Source organism: Onychostoma macrolepis, chromosome 03 (genome assembly GCF_012432095.1).
Source record: "Onychostoma macrolepis isolate SWU-2019 chromosome 03, ASM1243209v1, whole genome shotgun sequence".
Classification (NCBI taxonomy): Eukaryota; Metazoa; Chordata; class Actinopteri; order Cypriniformes; family Cyprinidae; genus Onychostoma; species Onychostoma macrolepis.
Genome location: NC_081157.1, coordinates 26906347 through 26931566, shown reverse-complemented (window position 1 = coordinate 26931566; position 25220 = coordinate 26906347). Strand labels below are relative to the sequence as shown.

Below are 25220 nucleotides of genomic sequence, written 5' to 3'. Positions count from 1 at the left end.
CTTTATTTCTTACAATGTGACTTAATATCTCACAATTGTAACATTTGCGACTTTATACATTGCAGTTGAGATCAAAATTTTAACTTCATATCATATCTCACAGTGACTTAATATTATGCAGTTGTGATTTTATAAATAGCAAGGTGACTTTATTTCTCATAATTGTGACCTCATGTCTCACAGTGCAACTTTATTTATTTTATTTTTAATTTCCTCACTTTTTTTTAACTCTGAGGCAGAAACAGACTTCTATACTAAACCACTCTGACCAGTTTTAGAACGAAATTTAAGATGATACCAAGGATAATAACAATATGTATCCATAAACCGAAAGAAATTCTGGTAACACTTTACAATAAGGTTCCATTTGTTAACATTAGAACATATGAACTACAGTAAAAATGAGAAATACTTCTAAAGCATTAATCTAAGTTAATGTTAATTTTAACATTTACTAATACATGATTAAAATCAAAAGTTGTATGTGTCAATATTGTCAGTTGTGTAAGTCAGTTGCATCTGACTTTATTGTAAAGTGTTTCTGAAATGCCTTCTCACCACTGTGCATAGAAAATACACATTACAAAATTATAGCTCTGTTGTTAGATTTTTATTTTTATTGATACGCATGATGGTATGACATGACAGAGAGAAAGTTTATGGACATTCTAATTAAAGTTTACATCAGTTCATGCACTGTATACATAGTTTGCATTTCCAAAGCGCATTGTCACAAATACAGTAAAATATAAGGAAGATTTTATTCTACAACAATATAATCAACATTTCATTGTCCACCTGCAATCCAAAGAGTTTGGAACATATATAAAAAATAAAATTCTCAAATTTTAAATTTTTATTTTATTTTATTTTATTATTTTTCTGACCTAACATTTTGAATGGTTGAATTTTTACCAGAAGAATGTTAATGTTAAATGTTATTCAAATTAAAAAATATCTTTTTTATTGATCAAACTAATTTTTTTTTTTTTTTATGAATATGGAGAATATGGTTTTCCAAAAAAATAAAGAGTTTCCACTGTTTTTTGACCAGTGAAGTGTGCGGAGTATCTTGGGCAGTACACAAGAAAAAATTTAGTAAACAACCAACTTTAACCTTCATATACCCAAATGTAACCGCTTCGATCTCTTCAAGTGAGTGCATAGGTAAGTCTCTGGTTCTTGCTCAGGTGGTAGTAGGGCTTTGAGCCAGTGATTGCTGAGAGCCGTCCAGAATCTACGCATGGTGTCCTGAATCAGGATTGAGTGAGCTAAAGAAACTAACATCCGCTGTTTCGTCGTGCATAAGCCAGGCCTCCAAGCTGATACTCCATCTCTGTGAAGGTCAAAGCCGCCACAGTGATGGCCGAGGGACCCTTCTCCTTAAAGCCAGCCTTCTGGTAGAAGGGCACCAGGAACTCCTCACAGACCAGCAGGGCCCGGCGTAGACCGGGGAGACAGCGCAGGTACTGCAGATATCGCCAAAGCAAGATGGAGCCTTTGCCCTGCTGTCGACAGTGACGGTGCACAGACAACACGTGGATGTGCACCGTGGGAGAGTCTGGGACGTGTGTGGTCAAGGCTTCCTGGATCAGATGGTCAAAACAGGGTTAGAAGGTAGGCTTAAAGTGATGTACTTGATAACATTCTTTAAAGAATCACATTTCTCACCTGTTTTAGTTTTTCTTTGTCCCAGCCAGATCCAATGATGAAGGCCACCAGCTGACCCTCTTCAAACCATCCCATCGAGAGCTCAGGACACTGGCCCAGGAAACTAAGCACCTCATCAAGGGTGAGTGGACATTCACCAGAAACAGAGATAAACGCTGCAGAGGGAAAAATACAGGGGTGAGTCAACCCTGTTATACCAATGCACACAAGAGCTTATCGGCGGATTATCGGGTTTATCACAATCAGATCAGCATGTTGACTAGAGTCTTCTAGTTTTCTAGAACTTGGGAAGTTCTTAAAGTGTTTAGGGGGTGATTTTTTTTTAACAGGTAGGAATTATTAACTGCCCTTAACCGAAACAATATAACATGGTATAAGTAAAACAGATGTTTGTTGGTGTGTTTTTACAGTAATCTATGGGGCGCTAATTGTAAAATACCCGATACCCAATTTTCCAGACTAGCCTAAACCATTTTTCTTTTCTTTTTTTTAAATTGAAATTCATTTTGCTTTATTGGTATGACATACACTACCTTTCAATCAAACGTTTAGGGGTTTGAATGATTTATTTATTTATTTTTTAAAGAAGTTTAATAAAAAAAACATTTTATTAAAAAATCATAATATGACTTATTTTATTTTAAATTGTAATAATATTGTGAAATATTATTACAATTTAAAATAAGTGTTTCTACTAGGGTATATTTGTAAATTTTATTTATTTATGTGATTGAAAAGCTGAATTTTCAGCATAATTACTGCGGTCTTCAGTGTCATGAATCTAATATGCTGCAAATATAATTTGCAGCTCAAGAAACATTTCTTATTATTATCAATGTTGAAAACAGTTGTGCTGCTTAATATTTTTGTGGAAAATGATAAAAATTTTCGGACTACTTTGATGAAAAGAAAGTTCGAAATTACAACATTTATTTAAAATATAAATTTTTGTAATATTGTAAATGTCTTTACTGGATTTAATGCATCCTTGATGAATAAAAGTATTATTTTCTATCAAAATGTTTTTTTTACTGACCCCAAAAAGGTGGTGTACTTTAGTACATATTGCCAAAACATTATAGAGAAAAAAAAAAAAAAAAAGAAAGTAGATAGATAGCTCAATAAGTTAAATAATTAAGCAAATAGATGACGCCTCTGGATAACGTCAACCTGTTGCCCACAAATCTGCCATAAACCCAACCATCAGATTTCCTGTGTGTAAGATCTGCTTGAACTACATTCACTCAGGACAACTAAAACAAAAAGAGTGTTTTTATCTAAAAACATCTTACCTTCTCTCTCTATCTCAAACACACTGATGGCGTCCTGTGGGGTGAGATTTCGAAACTCGCTGGCAGGTAACGTGTGTCGTCGCTGGCGTCGAGAACTGGCAACGCTCAGCGGCATCTTCAGAAAGAATGGCTTCAGGAAAGGTGAGCTGACGACCTGCGGTGCCATGGTCTGACACACGCACACTTCTGACGGATGGAGAACACTAACGCAGCCTCTTCAGCTCTTAGTTGTCCCTCACTTCAGAGTTGTAGGACACTGCTGTCGTCTTCTCAGTGGATTTGTCCGGCTGCTCTCTTCTATGGTCTGAAGTGTTTTGAGTCCTATCACACTACCTCCTCCTCTTTAACCCTCCCCCCCCGTCCCTCTCTTTGTCCCGGCCCGCCCCGATACTGTAAAGTGTCCCGTCTTTAGAGGGATAGTGATGTGCGCACGTGCCAGGTGAAGCTGCAGCAATTTCCTAAGAGTCTGTGTGCTAATAGCCTACTCACAGTGCCGCTCCAAATGCTTAAACTGTTTGTACAGCCAAAGAAAGCTTTGTAGTGTTTACGCCAGCCCTGGTAGCTCTGTTACGTATTTGGTTACCAAAATCAGCAAGCCGGTGCTTAAAAAGAGAACAAGGATGGCATCGGCTGATAAATACATTAACAGAAGTGGTGTATCACTCATGTAACAGTTCCAAAATCTTTGGGTTATTGTCAGTTTGTCAAGGCATAATGAACATTACACTACCATTCAACTGCATTTATTTGATCAAAAGTACAGTTTTAACTGGTATGAATTATTAACTACCCTTAACCAAAAAGAAAGTCATGACAATGTAACAAAGTATAAGTAAAACTTTTTATTTTCTTTCCTTTTTTTAACCTATCTATGTGTTTGGTGTGTTTTAAAGTATTTATGTGGCACCAATTGTAAAATTAATAGTTGTACTTTTTTTTTTTATAGACTATGACATAAACTATAAGGTTTTAAATGGGGTCTGTAAGATTTTTTTAATGTTTGTTAAAGTAAATGCTCACCAAGGCTGTATTTATTTGATCAAAATACATTAAAAACAGTAAAATTATGAAATATTATTACAAGTTGAATTTACTGTTTTCTATTTGAATATATTTTAAAATGTAATTTATTCCTGTGATGTCAAGCTGATTTCTCAGCATTGTTCAGAAATCATTCTAATATGCCGATTTGCAAAGTTGAAAACAATTGTGCTTTTCAGGATGATGAATATGAAGCATTGATCAATAAAATTAAAAGTATTAATTTCTTTAAAATATATTACTGACCCCAGATGTTTGAAAAGTAGTGTATGTTTTGACATTTATTTCTGTTAATGAAATACTTGATATTTTTCACATCACAAAGAGGGTTGAACACCTAATTAAAAAGGAAAGTGAACCATCTTTTTCCTTTAATAACCTGGCTTACGTTTACCTACTGAATCAGTACTCTAAAAATTACTAGTTATTTTTGGACCATATATTTTCTAGCCAAATAGTAGTTTTTGTTTGGTTTTTTTTGTATGTTTGTTTTTTAGCAACCCAAACAGGAAATTAGATGAACTCAGTATGTGTTTTGTCCATAAATATTAACACGTAGCTTAAATATTTCCATATATATATATATATGTGTGTGTGTATATATATATATATATATATATATATATATATATATATATATAAACATTTTTTTTTTTTTTTTACAATACTGTTAATTATAGTCCTATGATGTCTTCCTTTTCAATTCTACACCGTTTAAGGAGCTTTCAGACTTCTCAGTATTGTACTTTAAGGTTTTAAAAATGACATCAGACAAACTAAATATCTAGTCCACTGACTTAGTTCAATAATTGGCTGAAGCCTGATGAATCCAGCTCTTTAATTCCAGATACATCAGACTCAATGAGAGGAAGCTCTGGGTTAATGCTGGACCTCCAATGACATCATAGGAGGAGCTACTTCATTTTAAGATGACTTGACCTTCAACGACCCCTCAGAGTAATTCCTATCACCAGGTGAACTACTGTTAGTGTACAATCTTTAACATAGAAGCAGTTTATCAGAGAAAATGATATTAGCATCCTTATATTTCTCCTGTAAAGACAATCTTTTAATATTATTTTAATATTTTAGTAGCATTTTAAGTAGTCAGTTGATATGTTAACATTTGACCATTTAGAGCAATGGTGTTTCACAGAAGTTGAGATTATAGATAACAAATCGCTTGCTGACTAGTATACCAGATATAGGCTAAGAGCTATTATGAGACAAATGGATGAGTCATTCAGGGCTATTCTTGTATTGTTCAGCTGGTCGAGGTTGATAGGGGATGTAAAAAGTAATTAGTAATAAGTAATTCACTGCTATCTAGAAAGAGCTATTAGTAGGCCTTCAGTAATGTAATTACATGGTTGAAGAAGTAATTAGTATCTATTAATAATATTTTAGAGTAACTTACCCAACACTGCTATTAGTGTTATCTTATTCTAATTAAACACGTTTATTATTAAAGAATCTGCCATAAAAGATGATGCATCAATTAGAATAGGTCAGAAAAATAACCAAAAAACGTATAGACATCATTTTTTTGTGGATCTGTAAATAAGTATTGAAGGGTTAAATAAATAAATCTAGGAAAATACATTTTTAATGAAGTAATTTTTAATAAAATGTTTCAGAAAGTGTTTTGAAGGGTACTGAAATGCATTGTAGTATCAGCACACACAGTAAAGTCCTGCAGCAGAATATTTTTCTATATTACAGTTGCCTTGAACTACTTTTTATTTTCAGTGCCACTGACCAAAGTACATGCAGAAATAGCATATTAGAAGTGACAAAATCATATTTTGCTTAAGTGCTGCTAAAATAGGTCTTGAAGTTTTAACTTCTTACATTTAGGATAGAACATTCATGTAATTTATATACAACAGTTGTTTCATAATAATGATACATTAAGTGCACACTGATGTATGAAATATTACCTCTTAAAGTATATTGCTTTCATAATTATTATTCTTTTTTTAAAATACACTTTAAATGCACTTCTCACGAGTGAGGAACAAGAAGGCACGGTGGAATATTTAATTGAAATGGCACATTATTTGAGGAAATAAATAATATGCATATTCCAGAGCAGTGATAAATCTTACATCAATATTACCATGCAGAGCTGTAAGCAATTAATTCAACACCATCAATAATCTTTTTTTTTTTTTTTTCATTTGATTAAAATACATGTACAGAGCAGTTTAATCGGTATTAACAGATGATATAATAAAAATCATGTTAAGTATTATTGCATAACAAAATTTGTATAAGCAATACCTTTCGACCTACAGAGTATCAGTTTAAAATGATCTGCTCTCCAAAATGGACATTACACACAAACAAAAACATCAGTCTCACATCTAATGCATAAATGTAGTCAAGGCTACAGGTTACAGCCAATGAACACAAGAAAAGCTGTAGCAACACTTGCTTTGTTCTTTAAAGGCACATAAACCTCTATGCATAATGCTACAAGACACCGCATATCTGCATGTTTGAGGAGAACAATGAGATTTCATGCTTCTTGTGACTTGTTCATTGAGCTTTTCTTTCCTGTCTTAGAAATACGGGTCCATCTGTGAAGAAATACAACCGACCTGTCAAATGATTCAATGATTCGATAACATCTGAACTGACACAAGAAAGGAATGCCTTCACATGTTTAAGTATTTAAGAATCATATTACAATATTCATGAGCAAATAAAGAGGTAAAGACAGTCCACCATGGCTTTTTTTAGTCCTTAAAGTTTTAGAGCATAAATAGCTGAACAAGCAAGCACATTTAAAGCACTGTTATACCGCACAATATTTGGTCATTAAACTGACAAGTCCACCATTTCCAACAGTATTTGATCACTATAAATATTACATTTGAAATCAGGAATATATATATATATATATATATATATATATATATTCAGAAGTGCTTTTCTGACTGCTCATCTTCAGTTAGCACACACAAAAATAAGTTCAGGACATTTAAGCACTTACTAAAAACATTTCAAATGCACAGTTACAATTATATTTCTGTATTATTCACTCTTTAGTTTAACACATGATCATTTGTTGAGTTTTATGTTTACTCGTACATATATCCTGAAATGTGCTTTGTCTATTAATCCTATAAGCTGCTGTATGTATATTAGTGTTAGAATCAAGTCCTGGATCAAAGCTCTATATTCAGCATTACATAACCAAGCACTGAAACTACCTGCTTCACCATCAACTACACTCTTAAAAATACATAGAAGTAGTTCTTCAAAGAACGGTTCATAAAACAATGTTTTTCTTCATGTGAAGAACATTTTAATCATCTAGAGAACCTTTTTTCCCCACTATGAAGAACCTTTTGTGCAATGCTAAGTTTCCTTGGATGTTAAAAGTTCTTCACAGAACTAAAAAGCACTTCATTTTTAAGAGTGTATCCAGAAATAAGCAGGAATTTCATCTGCAACAACCATCTACCATTTCACTAAAGAAAATGATCATCATTCTAAACCTGTATTTTATCTTTTTCCATGAAACGATGGATTGTGAAGCTCCAAAAGTTTGATAAAAGTAGACCACGAAGGCATTTTGTAATTGAGAGGAATATTATTAGATGTTTTAGAGTTTGGTCTGTTCATCGCAAATATTTCATATGGCTTCTGAAGACTTGATTACTTATATGTAGTAATTTGACTGTTTTTTGGAGCCTACCAAGTACTTTAAAATCAACTTCTTTAGAGATTCATGGAGCAAAGATAACAAGGCAGAGTTTGAATAATGTAAAGGTGATTTTTGGTGAAGCAACTTGATAAAATAGAGCCCTAAATCCAAGCACAAGAAATATAACAGACCACCAGAACAAGCTCATCGGCCTCAGCCAGTTGCGTTAAAAAACAAAAGGCCTGGAACAAGAGTCAATCATATTCAAACTGCAATGTGGAGACATATCGGCTGTACAAAGAAGGAGATGGGCAGGGTTAAACATCCAGTTCATCATCGTCCATGTGCAAATGGCTTGAGGGACCCAGGAGCGGCTGACTGGAGCAGCAAGTACTCTGAGTGTTCAGACTTTCCATTGAACCAGATAATCCTACAGAAACGACCAATACTGCAGTTAAAAACTACACTAATATCAAAACAAAAATCACATGTAACATGCCATATTTTAGAAACAGGTACTTTAAAGTTTAACAAATACGTCAAAGCAACAATTTAATCATTGATTAAACCAGTAAAACTGGAGAACTTTGTGCTGTATAGGTTTGCACGGCACTGAGAACAAGAACATGGAGGAAGAGCCGAGAGAAGGACACACAGGCCTACATACCCATTACTCTTCCAAACCAATAGAGCAGGAATCAGGACCTAGAGCTGCCCAGAGCAAGACCGCGAGAGAAGGCAGGAAGTCAGGGAAAGGAAGTCAAGGAATAAACAGCACACAGGTTAGATAAGCTGAATGACCGAGAGCCAGAAACATAGCGTCTGTCAACTTGCAAGAACAAAGAAATGTTGTTGGAAGAGTGCACACACGCTCAAGACAATAATGTCTCTGTAAAGGTCACACTTAAAGCATGCACAATAGGCTCTTGTGTCCTGATGTGCGCTCACCGGGGAGGGACAAGTCTCCAGGTGGGTCACTTTCAGTTTTGGTAAGGCTGCTGTGCTCACTGCTGCAGTCATTCATCACCTCTTCCTCCAAATTTAATCGATCCTCTGTATAGATTCACAAACAATAGAAACAAAAGCTGTAATTGGACAAAAGAAAAATCTCTATGGTATTAATGCATACACGACACTAGCAGTTTCAAGATTGTTTATAAAATATTTGTAATATACACCCTTCAACAGCTTGGGGTTATGTTTTATATTTATTTATTTAAAAAAAAAAAAAAAAAGAAGAAATTAATACTTTAGTTCACCAAGGACACATTAAATTGATCAAAAGTGACAGTAAAGACTAGGCATGGGCCGGTATGAGATTCTGACGGTATGATAACCTTATATAAAAATATCACGGTTTCACGGTATCACGGTATTGCTATTACAGCTCTAAAATATGTTATTTTTAAATGTCTGGGTAAAAAACAACAACGTTTTTTCCACTGAACACAATACATTTTATTTTTAAGAAACATATAGAACATTTTGGAATGGTAAACATGTCAGGCTAAATAATGAATAAATAATTGAATTCTTGTTAATTAAATTACCTGCAGTCATTTAAGTGAGCCTAAACCTGCAGCTCAACAATAATCAGAACATAAATAAATTATTTTCTGTAAAAATAAAATACAAAATAAATTACAAAATTTTTTAAATGCAGTCACTTAACCTAAACCTACAGCTCAATAATCAAAAACATAAATCAAAACTATTTCTGTAAAAAATAAAAAAATGCAGTCATTAAACCTGCAGCTCAACAAGGTTTTTGGAGATATGCTCACTTTCTACACATTCATCTTTCAGTCCAAGTTATGAGCGGTGAGGTACAAAGATGTGTGCACATACACATAAGGAGAGTGCGCGATTGTGTCACACACACACAACACACACACGGTCTCTCTCCGTATATCACTCAAACAGTGGCAAAGACACCTGAGCCAGCAGTTTGTTTCTTTTTTAAATGACGTGATTTTGAACAGATGTAAAAAATGGCAGGAGGCTTAAAATTATAGACGTGATACCAGCTAATGTATTGTACTAAATCGCAGAAACGTAGTACTTTAGTCTGCTATTCCCCGCTCTGTGAAGTAATGTGAGGGAGGAAACTAGCTGAAGTTAGCTAGTTAATTAGGTATGTTATCTGCCTCGGTAGCAAGCCAAATAGTATTTATTTTAACACTGAAACAACCGGCGAATGGGTCTCTGTCTTGATCGAGGGTGAAAGAGAGAGAAATGAAGACGACACAGATATATCGTTTGTGTACGACCTGGAAGTATTTACTTAGCGATCGGCGCCAAAACGGCATCTGTACGAACATGATTGGTCTATGTTACCCGAGAAATTCCCAGACAGCAGACTTCGCCTTTTTCGACGGGGGAAAAAGTTCCAGGGATTCACCTCATTAGGCCATCATCCTACACACAGGTGACTAGAGGTCGACCGATACATCGGTTTTGCCGATTAATCGGCACCAATAGTTGATTGCCACAACTATCGGTTATCGGCAAAAATCCATGCAGATAGTTTTCCGGTTTGCAACCGTTGCCGGAGTGGCTGAGAAGGGTCCGCTGGCATTATACAGTACGAGAGCGGACTCTAGAGGCGGAAATCACTGACAGCACGTGTTGTTTATTGTGACACGTGACACTGCGCGTTGCACAGAGCGGGAAACTCCAGACTCGCATTTAAATACAGCTGACAGAAAAGCCTGCCGCGGAACAGAATGCCATTCACATAGTTTTCTATTAAATTACATTATATTTGTCCCAAATCGTTGTGAATGTATATAATGACTTCACCCTAGGCTATAAATTATGTATTGTGCATTTTTCAGCAAAACGTTTGTCTTTCTGTGGCTCTAATAAAGTCTGTCTGCTTCATATAGAGAGCTTTCCACTTGCTCTGTTTTTTTAAACACCGAACTTCAAACTCATTTATGCCACATTGTTCATTCTTGAAGCAAACTTATGTCCGTTTGGTGATTAAATAAATTGTTTTAGACCGCCACTTGATCTGAACGCAAAGCGTCTGGTGTGTGTGTGCGTGTGTGCGATACGTCTGAGGTCTCCTAGACGCAGCGCTGCGCGACTAACTTTTTTTTTTTTCTTTTTGATTAGATAATTATCAAGTGTTAAAAAATAGAAGCAAATAAAGTGTGTGAGTACACATACAATATCCATATGTATGTAATTTTAATGCTATGGCCTTGTGTAGATATTTAAACATGGCCATCTTTAAGCATGACTGTTGAAATTAAATGGTAACATTTAACAATAAAAGTCCATTCTAGCATTAATGAAAACTGTAGAAGTATTGTTCCTTGTTAGTGTTTTCATTTCAACATTCACTATTAGCTACTAATAGGCTATATTTTTACATTTTAAAGTTTCTTCTTTTAACATTAGCAAATTATGAAATAACTTTAATGATCAATATAGTAAATATTAATATTTTTATTCATTTACAAAGTATGGTTCAGTACTGTTGCTGCTTTTTTTATTTATTTATTTTTAATAGTAAAGCACTAGCTCTCTTTCAGTATCCATTTTGAAAACTATCGGTTGATTAATCGGTATCGGCCAGTGTGGTCCAACCTAGCTATCGGTATCGGTAAAATCCACTATCGGTCGACCTCTACAGGTGACCCTCACTGACCGCTGTCTGGAGGGGGAGGAGGGGTCGTGTGACTCGTTACGCTCTTCACTGCTCACAACTGAGGGAGTCCGGCACTTTCCGTCTTTGACGACACGTAAAAAAACTGCGCATACCGCAGGAACGGTATAACGGAACATTTTAGTGGTTTTGAAACCGTGAAGTTTCCAAACCGCGGTATACCTTGAAACCAGTTATCCCATGCCGTCCCATGCCTAGAAAGACATTCATAATGTCTAATAATAATTTCCATTTCAAATAAATACTGTTCTTTTGAATTTTCCATTCATAAAAAAAAAAAAATCATGGTTTCCACAAAAATATTAAGCAGGGTTATCATAGTTAAACTAAAACCATTTACAAAAAAACAAAACAAATTTGTTGTTACGCAAGAAATTAAACTTTAAATAAAAGAAAATATTAAAAAACCTCTTCAACTTCTAATCAGCAATATGCAAATCAGCACATCTGAATGATTTCTGAAGGATCACACTGAAGACTGGAGTAATGATGCTGAAAATTCAGAAAATGATTTTAAATTGTAATAATAGTTCACAAAATTACTATTTTACTGCAGTTTTGATCAAATAATTTTTTTTTTTTTTTTTTTTTACATTTATTTAAATAGTATCTGAGAATAGTATTCTTTAAAAACTGACCCCAAACTTTAGAACCTTTACAAATTTTGTAAAAACAAACAAAGGCTCCTCTATGTACATTTGGTAACACTTTTTTTGACGCTTCCTATTTTGTAGCTAAAGTGGCCAAAAATTAGCTTCCATGACATAGCAGCACATCTGAACATGTCCCTATCATGAGTCCCAACAGATTCAACACTTTCAACTAGGGCTGTTAATCACTTAAAATCTAGAAAAAAAATGTATTATATGCTACGCTGATTCCAATTAATCATCAATATGTCCTGAGAAATAAAAAAACACAATTTAAGAAGATATTATATTATTGTGATAAAAGGGATTAATATACATTAAAAAACATCACGTAATAAACATTTGTTTTATTTTCCTATTTCTAGTCAGGCGGAGATAACAGTGGACTCACCATCTTCAGGAGACAGTGAATCAGGGGCATCCTCCCCAGCTGTACCCTGACAACACAAAGACAGAGAAGAACATGAGAAAGGCGCAGGCCGTGTGTAAGATGTTAAATGGGCTGCGCTGCTGACCTCAGTGGGGGCAGGACTGCTGGACAGCAGCATGTGAGCTTGTGCATCAGACATCTCAGACAGTTTTTCTTCATCCTCCTCCTGAATGGGTGACGATGGAGAGCGTAGAGTGCTGCAAACACACAGACTGTCAGGACTAGCGACGATGCACTAATTAAGTCTACTAGTACAAACAATCTTCGATGATTGCGCCTTTGTTATCCTTATCGTAGGATAACAATTAAAATGAAATGCACTGGGTGGCGCTGTGGACATGTGACACTGGTGTGATGAGCGGTGATGAAGTAGGAAGTATTTAGATTCTAATCTGTATATTCAGTTACTGTTAGTGTCACATACCCCACAGGAAGGGATCTGCTTTTATGGTGGAAAGAGAACACAAGCTGCTACAAAAAAACTAAAAGTGGACAAACATCAGAGAGGCATCTCTGCGCTGCAACCTTTTGTGCCATGAGGACACATTTTTTCTACAATTTGACAACTTTATTATTTTACTTGACTAATTTCTTTGTCAAGTAATCAATCAGTCAATTTTTTTAATTGTGTTAGAACTCTCAATATAATTATTTGATATGGCCACTTCAAGTTAAAACAGGAAGACGGACAATGAGTCAACGCATGCTTCCTGAGATACTGGGGATATTATCCTCATTACCACGTCAACAGGATGTACTGAAAAGGGCAAGCAGAGTCATTATTCTGATTTATGGAAAGAAGAAGCTCATGACCTCTTGCTCTGACACATAGCCTGGATAAAGCAGGAAGTTCAGCTCCAGTGGCCATAGGCCAGCTATTATTATACAGTCACGAGAACGCAAACATCATTTACCAAACAGTCTCACTTGAGATCAGCCAAAAGCATTACTTCATTTTTGAAAGCAATGTTACAGTCCATGAAATGGTTTGACAAGTGCTGTTTTTATTCCTGTGTTAATATTTCCTGTTTCCTTGTAAAACATCTGTGCAGTGTAGGATGAGTTCAAAGGGAAAGAGAACTGTTTTTTTAAAGATACACTACCGTTCAAAAGTCAGAAATTTTAAGAAATGAATACATCTACTCAGCAAGGATGTATTAAATTAATCAAATGATAGTAAGGAAATTTTTTATGTTACAAAATATTTCTTTTCAAAATAAATACTGTTACTAGGTGCTTTTGGAAGAAAAAGTTGCTAGGGTAGTGTGAAAAGTTGCTAAATTTAGCAACAAAATTGCTAAGTTGGCAACACTGCTGTTGTCAGTTACGGCTCATGCACGGACGAGCGCTTCAGTCCAGTTCGTTCCATTGAAACCACAAAATAAAATGCACACAAACATGTCCCTGCCTTTGATATACAATCACTGATGAACGCATTTGGTTTTACAAAAAAAAAAAAAAACAGACGATGTGACATGTTTAACCATATTTACCACCTGAGTATTATTTCACTCGCAAGCTTTCAGCGGAGCTGCGTACATCACTGTCCTGAAGAATTTGTACTAGGATATATAATTATTTTGATGTATAGATGTAACTATTGCATTAAAAACGTTTCTATATGAATTCCATGTCAATAAATTAAACTCAATATACTATTCAAACTGATTTGTGATGTCATATATGTTATTTTTGGCTTGTTTCACCAAGTGCAGTGTAAAAGGCACACTTCGGATACGGGTCACTTTTAAAAGAAACGTAAGCACGTCGTCCAAAAAAATCGGATATAGTCACAAAATCGGAATTGGTCATCAAGACCTGCAGTGTAAATGCAGCCTTAGTTACATGTAATGTGGGCATTACAAAACTTTTTTTCCATCTAAACCTTATTCACCAAATATATTTGCTTTAAGTACCCCTGAGATTTTAAAATAAATATTTCAATAATTAAGTATCATATTTGCATGCTCACGGTTTCTTTGATGTTGATTAATGATCACATGGCATGCAGGTAAATAAAAATATTTCATATTTTTTAGTAAGTGTTTTATTTAAAACAAAGTCTATAGAAATACAAAGACGGTTCTCTCCTATACTTATGAATGGGAGAAACTGTAACGCGCAATATGGAAGAATAGTTCCACCTTCTAAATGACAGAGCCAAATTTCCCATAGAAACCTGGGGCACGTTCAAGGCCAAACCTGGTTTCCGGGTTGAACAACATGTTTCCTGGAAACGGTGTGCAACGGGGTTTGAGATGTTTTCTCATCAGCAGCAACATGTATATAAACCACGCGATATTAAAGAGACAGCTCACACAATGGGTCCAAGTAAAGTCGTTTACAAATGTGACCCTGGATGACAAAACCAGTCTTAAGTGTCAATTTTTTTTTGAAATTGAGATTTATACATCATCTGAAATCTGAATAAATAAGCTTTCCATTGATGTATGGTTTGTTAGGATCGGACAATATTTGGCTGAGATACAACTATTTGAAAATCTGGAATCTGAGGGTGCAAACAAATCTAAATTTTGAGAAAAACGCCTTTAAAGTTATCCAAATGAAGTTCTTAGCAATGCATATTACTAATCAAAAATTAAGTTTTGATACATTTACGGTAATAAATTTACAAAATATCTTCATGGAACATGATCTTTACTTAATATCCTAATGATTTTTGGCATAAAAGAAAAATCGATCATTTTGACCCATACAGTGTATTTTTGGCTATTGCTACAAATATACTCCAGCGACTTAAGACTGGCTTTGTGGTCCAGGGTCACAAATGTGTCCGCTGCAGCTCGGTATATGCAACAATTTAAGATATTAGAAGACATGTTTGTCGTAAGAGTTTTATAGTGACAATATAGCATATCAACATGATGATGTAGTTGGTTATATTTTTAGCTTCACTGCAAGGCAAGTTTATTCATATACCAAATTTCATACACAATGGTAATTATAAGAAGAACACAAAGAATGGCCTTCTCAGCTGCCATTTTTGCAACTCTAGCGTCATCAGAACAGGGTGTTCAATGCACCGCCGTTTCCGTTTAATAAACATTTTGCAATGTTTTGTTGGGGCTGAACGCAGCCCTGATTAGACCAGTCAATGCACATGCGAGGTATAAACACATTATGACTCCGAATGTGCATTGGCTGGTCTAGCCTGAAAAATAAGCTTTTTAAACACTATTTGAGCATAAGAAACAACGTTCATGGGGCAATTAATTTCAGATTTTTGTTGTGGATTTGACATATGGAATTTATTGTGAGTTCAGCGAGCAGTTTTTGAGATTTCAGGATTCCCCCATTCATTAAGATTGGTCTTATACGAGCTGCCCAGAGGCGTTGCAAATATGGCCGCCGAGTGAAGAGACTTTCCTCAAAAGGAAGTTTGTTTTAAAATGATTTATTTTCATTTAAATTTTTTATGATTTAATTATTGTCAACTTTTCATTAAACTCACAACCCCCCTGCAGTTCCTTTACGAACCCTAGTTTGGGAAACCTTGATGTAATATGAGTTCTTACTCTTTGCATTTTTTACATCATTATGATACAAGATAATGCTATTTAAATCGATGTGATAAACGAGTTAAATCAAAAGTAATCTGAAAGTAATCTGATTATATTACGTTACCTTTTGTCATGTAATCTGGAATCAGTAACGGATTACAATTTGTAAGTAATCTACCCAGCACTGCATGTGACACTGAAGACTGCAGTAATGATGCTGAAAATTCAGCTTAGCTTTGCAGGAATAAATTACATTTTTAAATACAGTATATTACATTTTAAAATTTACAGATTTTTCTGTATTTTTTGATCAAATAAAAGCAGACTTGGTGAGCACAAGAGAATTCTTTCAAAAGCATTTAAAAAATCTTACCGATCCCAAAATTTTGAATGGTAGTGTACATATCCACACAATGTTGTTAGGCCCAATTGCTTGTTTGGGTCAGTATCCATAAACAAACATGCAGTGGGTCAGGTTTACCTGTCTGGTGACTTGCTGACTTTGCTCTTCTGTCCGCCGCTGTCTCCAGAGTGGTCAGGTGAGCTCAGCTGCCTGCTCTCTCCACTCAGGCTCCCAGAGAAGTTGATCTCGTCATACAGAGGTGCAGATGGAAGGCCGGGGGACACGGCACCAAGACCGTTCAAAGCCTCTAGCAGCGAGATGGGCTCAAACCCAGGGGGAACAGAGTCTGAGCTCTGAGGAAAGAGATAAAACAATGAGAATCAGAGAGTGATGCCAAGTTGTTTTGTATAGAGACAACGCAGTTGGATGTGTGTCATACTGAGTGCTCATCGTGATCCATGCTCTGAGCCAGCACTGGGCTGAAGGAAACAGGAGAAAGCGCTCCAGGCTTCTTTCTTACAGCTCGAATCTGAAGAAGAGCTCGAAATGCTGGAGACAAACAAAAAAGGACATTTCAAAATTTCTTGACATGATTTTCTGGGTTGTTACTGAAATGATAAACAACTGTGGGACTGCTAAACTAATAGTTCTTAATTCTAAACTCATGGCTTAATTTACTCCCCACTCATGTCATGTTTCCTTCTGTGTAACAGCAAAGAAGATATTTTGAAGAATGTGGGTAATGAAAGAGTTTCAGTCTATGGTCAAAAAATACAGTGGTTTCGGTTCCCATTGACTTTCATCGTAAGGAAAAAATATGTTGGAAGTCAATGGGAACTGAAACCATTTTGTTATCAGCATTCTTCAAAATATATTCTTTTGTGTTCCATAGAAGTAAATGATGACAGAATTTTCATTTTTAGGTGGGCTATCCCTTTAAGAGCAGTTACATACGCAGTCGGCAGATCGGGCAATTGTTGGCCTGGTAGCGCAGAGTATCAGCGCAGGAGTTACACAGGCACAAGTGCCTACAGGGCAAAATCAGAGTGTCCCGCAGATCTGAAAGACACACCACACACTCGTTGCTGTTGTCACTGTTCTCATCATCGGATGGCTGGGGAGAAAAATCACAATGAGATTTTCCATTATTACAGGGACCTACAGTGCCTATAGAAAGTCTTCATACCCCTTCATTTTTCTTTTCCCCACATTTTGTTATGTTAAACTGCTTTAAATTACCTTTTTTCCCTCACATAGATCTACTCACCATAATGACAAAGCAAAAACCAGATTTATCACAACTTTGCAAATTTATTAAAAAAGAAACACTAAAAAAGAAAATGACATTGCACAAGTCGTCATACCCTTAACTCAAAACTTAGTTAAAGCACTTTGGCAACAATTACAGCCTCAGGTCTTTTTGGGTATGATACAACAAGCTTTGCACATCTGCATTTGTTTTTGTTTTTTTTGCCATTCTTCTCTTTAGATCACCTAAAGCTCTGTCAGGTTGGCTGGAGACCATCTGTGGACAGCCATTTATAGGTTTCTCCAAAGATGTCTGATTGGTTCCAAGTCCCAGCTCTGGCTGGGCCACTCGAGGATGTTCATAGAGTCGTCCCAAAGCCACTCCTGCATTGTCTTGGCTGTGTGCGTAGGGTGATTGTCATGTAGGAAGGTGAACTTTCAGCCCAGTCTGAGTGCTCTGAACCAGGTTTTCATTAAGGATATCTCTGTATTTAGCTGCATTCAGCTTTCCGTCTTCTCTAATCACTTCCCCAGTCCCTGCCGTTGAAAAACACCCCCACTGCATGATTCTGCCACCACCATGCTTCACCGTTGGGATGGTATTATGCAGGTGGTAAGCGGTGCTTGGTTTACCTCAGACATGAATAAGGAATTGAGGTTCATCAGACCAGAGAATCTTTTTTTTTTTTCATAGTCTGAGTTATTTGGGTAAATTTTTGTGAATTCCAATCAGGGTTTAATGTATCTTTACTGAGGAGAAGCTTGAGTTTGGTCACTTTGCCATCAAGCCCAGATTGGTGGAGTGTCGCAGTGATGTTTGTCCGTCTGTAAGTTTCTCCCATATCCATATAAGATCATGGAGCTCAACCAGAGTTACCATCAGTGTCTTGATCACCTCTCTAACCAAGACCCTTCTCCTTCGATTGCTTAGTTTGGCCAGGAGGCTAGATCTAGGAAGAGTCCTGATTGTTTCAAACTTCATCCATTAAGGACTATGGAGGCCAAATGTTCCTGTGAACCTTCAACACAGAATATTTTTTGTAGCCTTCCCCAGATCTGTCTCAACACAATCCTGTCTCTCAGCTCTGCAGGCCATTCCTTTGACCTCATGGCTTAGTTTTTATGGTGAGTGGGGTGTAGATTTAGGTGGGGAAAAAAGTAATTTAAAGCAGTTTAACATAAAGTGTGGGAAAAAAATGAAGGAGTATGAAGACTTTCTATAGACACTGTATATAAATTAGTGTTGTCAAATGATTAATCGCATCCAAAATGAAATTTTTTGTTTATATAATATGTGCGTGTGTATTGTGTATATTTATTATGTATACATAAACACACATACAGCATATATTTTGAAAATATTTACATGTATATATTTATATTTGTATAATTTATATTGTATATAAATATATTTAATATGTTAGGTTTATATATTTTTCTGAAATATATATTTTGGATGCGATTAATCGTGATTAATTGTTTGACAACACTAATATAAATATACAGAAAATGTAATGAACTTCAATAATCATCTTTTCACCTTTGTCTCTTGATTGTTCTTGTTCTCAATTCCATATATCTCCTGTAACAAGTAGCTGACACGGTCCACCTATTGTATAAAAGCAGATATTTAGGAAAAAATATATTATTAACATTACCATCTCTACTTGGTACTTGGTAGAGTAGTGCTACAAACAGGACAATATGGAAATTAAGACTCACTATTTGTTTCTGTTTCAAAGGTTTGACTGAGAAACTGCCATCAACATGCTGTAAATGTAAATAAAGACACAACATGATACACAACTGCTACAAATAAGCATTTCAGAAAGTGTGCATATGACATCAAATTCAACTCACTCTTTCAAATGCTGCCAGCAGTACATGGGCATGTCCCAAACAATCTGAAATAAATTATTAGAATTAAAATGCAGATTCATAACAGCAATAAACAAACACACTGATTGGTTCTCTTTTGAAATATTCAGGAAACACTGTGCTGTATAGACACAACATTTTAAATAAAGTGTAACACTTAAAGTGTTGAGCAATAAATCACATTCCTTCCACGCAGAAAAAAGCCTCAACGGTGTAGTGTGTCAAGAGATTTATTGACATTTCTGATGTGACAAAGTGTTAGAGCATATCCTTTAATCTTTTCTATTCTTTTCTACTATAATGAAGTCCTGACAACATACCATCTCCTTCATCAACCACAGCCTGAATCACAATGGGAAAAACACCTCTGTCTAAATCAAAGTTGAGCTAAAAAAAAAAAAAGACAAATGCATAAGTTAAATAATTTACATTTTCTAATGTAAGGTCATTTTCATTTTATTGGACTTGTGCAAACTAATAATGCAGAGAGGTCAAATCAATATTCAATTCAAGTTCATTTGTGTAGCGCTTTTTACGATACAAGTCGTTGCAAAGCAACTTTACAGGAAATTAAGTTTCTACAATATATCTTAGAAGCCAGTATGGATTTGACCATCAGAGGAGAGTGACAGCACTGAGCTAGACTGAAGATACTTACATCTTCTTCCTTCCATTCAGAGAAATCGATCTTGAAGGATGGCAGGGTAAACTGCTGGCTAACCCCTCTTTTGTAATATACGGTTTCAGAGACCAATGTGGGGGTTTTTGGGCTGTATCTTAAGAGGAGAAATATACTGTTAGTGCACAAATATCAAAAACATTTTCATAATAATGCCATTCAGGTACTTCAGATTATAATCATTACATTTAAAGATGTTTTCCATATTTAAATGTATACTCTCTTTGGCTCAGGGGCTCCAGTGACTTAATTACTAAGCTTTTGCACATGAACAGCTTTAAAAATGAACTTTTAAAGTAAAACAAGAACAATTGCACAAGAGTTACTCAAAAGATTGTAATCTCTTTACAAACTGGTATTCTTACACTACAAACGAGTTGCTGAAAGTAGGGCTGTGCAATTAATCGAAATCGACTATCATGCGCATCATGCGTAACCTTCGATTATGAATGCAATATTGCCTAGCTTGTCAGTGAACTACGGCTCTGTGTAGTAAAAGTTTTCCATCTGAAAACAGGTGATGGCGATTTACTACTAATCACGGAACCGGCTTTACTGACGAGATGCGCATGATAATCGAATTCGATTAATTGCACAGCCCTATCTGAAAGACCCTGAATATCTCCACGACACGTTTACAAATTATTGTTCATTTTAGATCCCCACCATTATATAACAGACAATTACTTACAAATAGCACAATATGAACTTTAATCATACATAATTACTTTAACACTGATTGCAAATTGCAATGGCCTCAATGAATGGTGATACTGTTCTTTTGAAAACAACAATACTGATTTAACATGGATAATGGGGATTTTCACATAAGAATAAGTCTATTTTCTAAATGCTTGTTAAAGATCATATTGTAAACAACTAATAAAAGTATGTGTTCACTTTTTTGTTAGCTTTTTTTATTTTTGACCTTTTTAATTAATGTAATTTCATTACTAAACCTTATAGTAAAAAGGAATTTTCCAATTATTTAATGCACTTAAACCCAGCCTTGCAAGCTAACGTTAATCTGCAATGGCCACATCTTAAAGGGTTAGTTCACCCCAAAATGAAAATTCTGTCATTAATTACTCACCCTCATGTCGTTCCAAACCCGCAAGACCTTCGTTCATCTTCAGAACACCAATTAAGATGTTTTTGATGAAATCGGAGAGCTATCTGACCCTCCATAGACAGCAACACAACTGAAATGTTCCCAGGTCCAGAAACGTAGTAAATACATCAGTAAAACAGTCCATGTGACATCAGTGGCTCAACTTCAGTTTTGCGACGCTACGATAATTTTTTTTTTTTTGCGCAAATAAAACAAAAATAATAATATAATTTACTCAACCATTGTTCTCCCCCGAGTTACGTCGTCCGCCATTTTAAAGAGTATCACAACACATACACACACTTTCCCCTAAGAGTAAACAACGCTTAATACGCAGATTACGTTCATGCTCGCGCTTTCCCCCCCAAACGTAAACAACACTGATTACGTGAAATACGTTCTGAGGTACTCTCCAAAATGGCGGAAGACGTAACTCAGGGGAGAACAATGGTTGAATAAATTGTTATTTTTGTTTTCTTTGCGCAAAAAAAAAAAATTCTCCCAGTGTCGCAAAACTGAAGTTGAGCCACTGATATCACATGGACTGTTTTACCGATGTATTTACTACGTTTCTGGACCTGGGAACATTTTAGTTGTGTTGCTATCAATGGAGTGTCAGATAGCTCTCCGATTTCATCAAAAACATCTTAATTTGTGATGAACAAAGGTCTTACGGGTTTGGAACGACATGAGGGTGAGTAATTATTGACAATTTTCATTTTGGGGTGAACTAACCCTTTAAAATCCAATCAAACAATCAATACAAACAAAACACACCAACATTTTTTCTTTGTATAATTAGTTACACTCAAAGATGCATCACAGTATGGGAATAAAAACTGTTGCTACTTTAATTTTATAGCAACATTATACGTGTAACTGTCCTTACATTGCCATCCCATTGGAGAACTCCTCAAAAGCCTGACAGTAGATAGTGATGGCCACTCGTGCATCAGAGTCAAAGGTAAACTCCACTCCATATAAGGCCCTTGGTTTTGCTCCTTCATCAGTAGGACTATCAGCATCATCTTTATACCTAGAATCATACAAATTGACAATGAAAATGCAACATTACTTAAAAGCAAATGCATCAATAACAGATTAAAAGTGACTACATACAGCACCAACTGAGATAATTTGTACTCAGGATATGAATGAATATATTTCATATAGTAATCCTGAATCAGTACCTGACCAATCGTAACGAGTCTTTTCTGATGTTGACAAGACTTCTCAATGTCTTGACTGGCTCATGGGGTGCTGGAGTAACATAGGGAAACTGTGGCAGGTAGCGCAAAAGTAAAATATGAAATAAAGGAAACCATTAATATTAATATTTATCAGATGCGTTTATCTAAAGCCAACACAAGAGTTTATCATTTTGAATTCATCAAAAAGAGATAACGACAGTGGAAACACCACAAAACCAAGTCAGAAGACCTTCAAAATTCAGATGTACCTGCACTGGGCGGTTACCAAGAAAGTTGAGATCCATATTTTCTCCAAAAAGGTAACCCTCTGGATGAGGAGTGTCAAACTTCTCTCCTCCCATGAAAAAATGGCTGGCAAAATAGTTTCCTTGGGGAAAGAAAACGGTAATTATACAATCTGACACCTCTAACAAAATGTATAAACACAGTAACACCACCAGTGAAGGCATCGTTTACACTGGTATTGAAATTTGTACACACTGATCCTTTTTCATATGGAATTTTAACTACATCACTTAATCAGTTTGTTGGCAGTAATCAATTGGCTTATTAGATTAATGGGACCTTATCTGAGCTCAAGAAATCAAGAGATTAACGTTAGTGCTTAACGTACAAGACAAGAGCACATAAACGTCGCCTTGTATCTTACCTGATTTTGGAGGATATCTGTAAGCAGAATTGGCCTGGATGTCGATGTCTTCAACACCAGCGATTCTTCGACTAAGAATTGAACCCATTTCTCCAACACAGTCCGATCAGAACAAACCAGCGGTTATTAAATGTGCACAACAACAACAACAGCAACACGGCTGGTAAAGTCAGCTAACGTTAACCTATTAACGTTAGCCGCGTAATAACAGCAACGGCTCCGAAGCGACAAAGTGTTTTTAAATTAACATGACATGTGTTTGATCGGCATTTCTGCTCTTCTGAGTCGGATCAGATGTGTCTCGTACAGTCGTATTATGTGATGTTCAATTCGGTCAGCTGGATCAGGCTTGACACACTGGCTAACTGACTAGCAAGCCAGCACCTAGCTAGTTTGTTCGCCTGTCACGAACTGGTACCCACTAAAACAAGAGGCAAACAGGCACATAAACACACAAAAGTGAATTATAAAAGACTTGCAGATAATTCTGTCTTTGGTGTTTCCTCCCTTATAACAGCCGCTTTCTTCGTGAAAACACAACACAAGGAAATCGTTGTTGCGAGGCGACCCCGAGAGGGTTGTAGCATATCGCCACGTGATTGGCTGAGCTCGTTACGAGGAGTGTACGCTCGTCCAATCAAAAGAGCACAAGGTTCTGCGATTGGTTGAGCTGACCATGAGAGGTCTGTTTTCATCTAGTCAAGAGAACACAAGCTTCATTTGTCACCTCACTGAGAGACACTGACAACATTATATTTTTGGCAACCTAGATCTGTAATATCTATAAATATAGGTATAAAAATATTTTTAAAAATCCACAGTGACTGCTCATGGTAGAAGAGATGCATTGCTTATAGTTATAAAATTACCATATTTATGAAATGGAGGCACATTTCCTTGTTCAGGGGTCAAAATATAATTGAAATCACACTTGTTATTATCTATGAATTTAAAAAAAAAAACGAGGGAAATACATTTTGTATGTTGTGGGTTCCATATACTATTATTATTAATAATAATTATTTAATTAATTATTATAAATAAGTATTATGATGTCTGACCATAACTGATTGTAATATAATTAAACAAAAAACACAATCTGAAAAACATAAATGTGAAAATGAATGGTAAATAAAAATGTATCTGTTTTAACATGTTCCAGTTGTATTTAATGTTTTCATTTTCACAAAATGTGAATATACAGTAATTACAACTTTAACTTTTTAAATGTCATTTTATGTTTGTGATTTTTGGACATGGATTTACTATTTCAAATTAGACTTATTATTTTGCAAGGCTCATTCTGAGTACAAAGTATGTGCTTTCTTCAAATATAATTCTTTAATAAGTGTAAAATGGGTACAACCACTATTCTGTAATATAGATAGATAGATAGATAGAGATACAACACATGACAAAAAACTAGTGTTAAATCCCAATAGTGATGAGACCTTAATCATGTAAAGTATGTTTGCAAGGATTTAACAAAAATTTCATATGCATGGAAACCATGTCTGTCTTGTTATCATGGGCGGAGCCAAGGGGTGGCCACCACTGACCTAAGCTTGGCCACCCCACTCAGTTTTTGTCCCTTTTTTTCTTGACAAGAAATGCATTTATTAATACGCGGAACCGCCGTATCTCTTTATGACCACATCAAACTGGGGACTTTTCAGACGCGCACTTCAACTTCGCCTCAGCGCCAGGCGCAACTCAAACGAGCCCGGAAAGGAAAATGTGCCAAATGAGCTTCAGTAGAACAACAATCAACGGCCTGATGAGATGTTGTTGATATATCAGTAAAACAAACTTTCCTGTCCTGACAGCTGTTTTACCGTACTCACAGCGCACGCGCTTAAACTTTACGCGAATATAGGGCGCACGCTCTTTATCGCTTCATCATAAATAATGCGCGCAAGAAACTGAGCATACAATGTTCTGTCGTCAGATAAATCATGAAATTAGCAAAAAGGCGATTAGTGCATTCATGTAGGTGTAGCATCACATTAAAGAACGTCTCTCAAATGCATGTACTAAAATATTGTGCAGTTATAAACGAAAATGAAACAATTTATATAAATAGCTCATTTTACATTCTGGCGTTTATGTGCTTTTTTATTTATTTTTTAATTAACCAATTCTTATCACTATCTGCATGTCTCATC

General features: G+C 35.7%; 2 protein-coding genes across 3 annotated transcripts; both read right to left on the bottom strand.

Moving 5' to 3' along the window:
- Positions 1-1142: 1142 nt before the first annotated feature.
- aanat2 (arylalkylamine N-acetyltransferase 2) lies at positions 1143-3281 on the bottom strand. Its single transcript, XM_058770608.1, has 3 exons — positions 2964-3281; positions 1672-1826; positions 1143-1586 (listed from the first exon to the last, which is right to left on the bottom strand). The coding sequence occupies exons 1-3, from the start codon at positions 3127-3129 to the stop codon at positions 1281-1283; spliced, it is 627 nt and encodes a 208-aa protein (XP_058626591.1). The 5' UTR covers positions 3130-3281; the 3' UTR covers positions 1143-1280.
- Positions 3282-6030: 2749 nt separating this feature from the next.
- Positions 6031-23655, bottom strand: mgrn1b (mahogunin, ring finger 1b). 2 transcript variants are annotated; one of them, XM_058770961.1, is made up of 17 exons: positions 23056-23655; positions 22655-22773; positions 22386-22474; positions 22085-22231; positions 20064-20181; positions 19726-19792; positions 19388-19431; positions 19250-19297; positions 19068-19136; positions 17234-17393; positions 16719-16828; positions 16418-16632; positions 12501-12612; positions 12377-12422; positions 8608-8712; positions 8327-8370; positions 6031-8089 (listed from the first exon to the last, which is right to left on the bottom strand). In XM_058770961.1, exons 1-16 carry the CDS (start codon positions 23141-23143, stop codon positions 8330-8332), a joined length of 1578 nt encoding a protein of 525 aa, XP_058626944.1. In that variant the 5' UTR covers positions 23144-23655; the 3' UTR covers positions 6031-8089; positions 8327-8329. The 2 variants fall into 2 exon arrangements, with proteins under 2 accessions (XP_058626944.1, XP_058626943.1); XM_058770960.1 differs by lacking the exon at positions 8327-8370.
- Positions 23656-25220: the final 1565 nt, after the last annotated feature.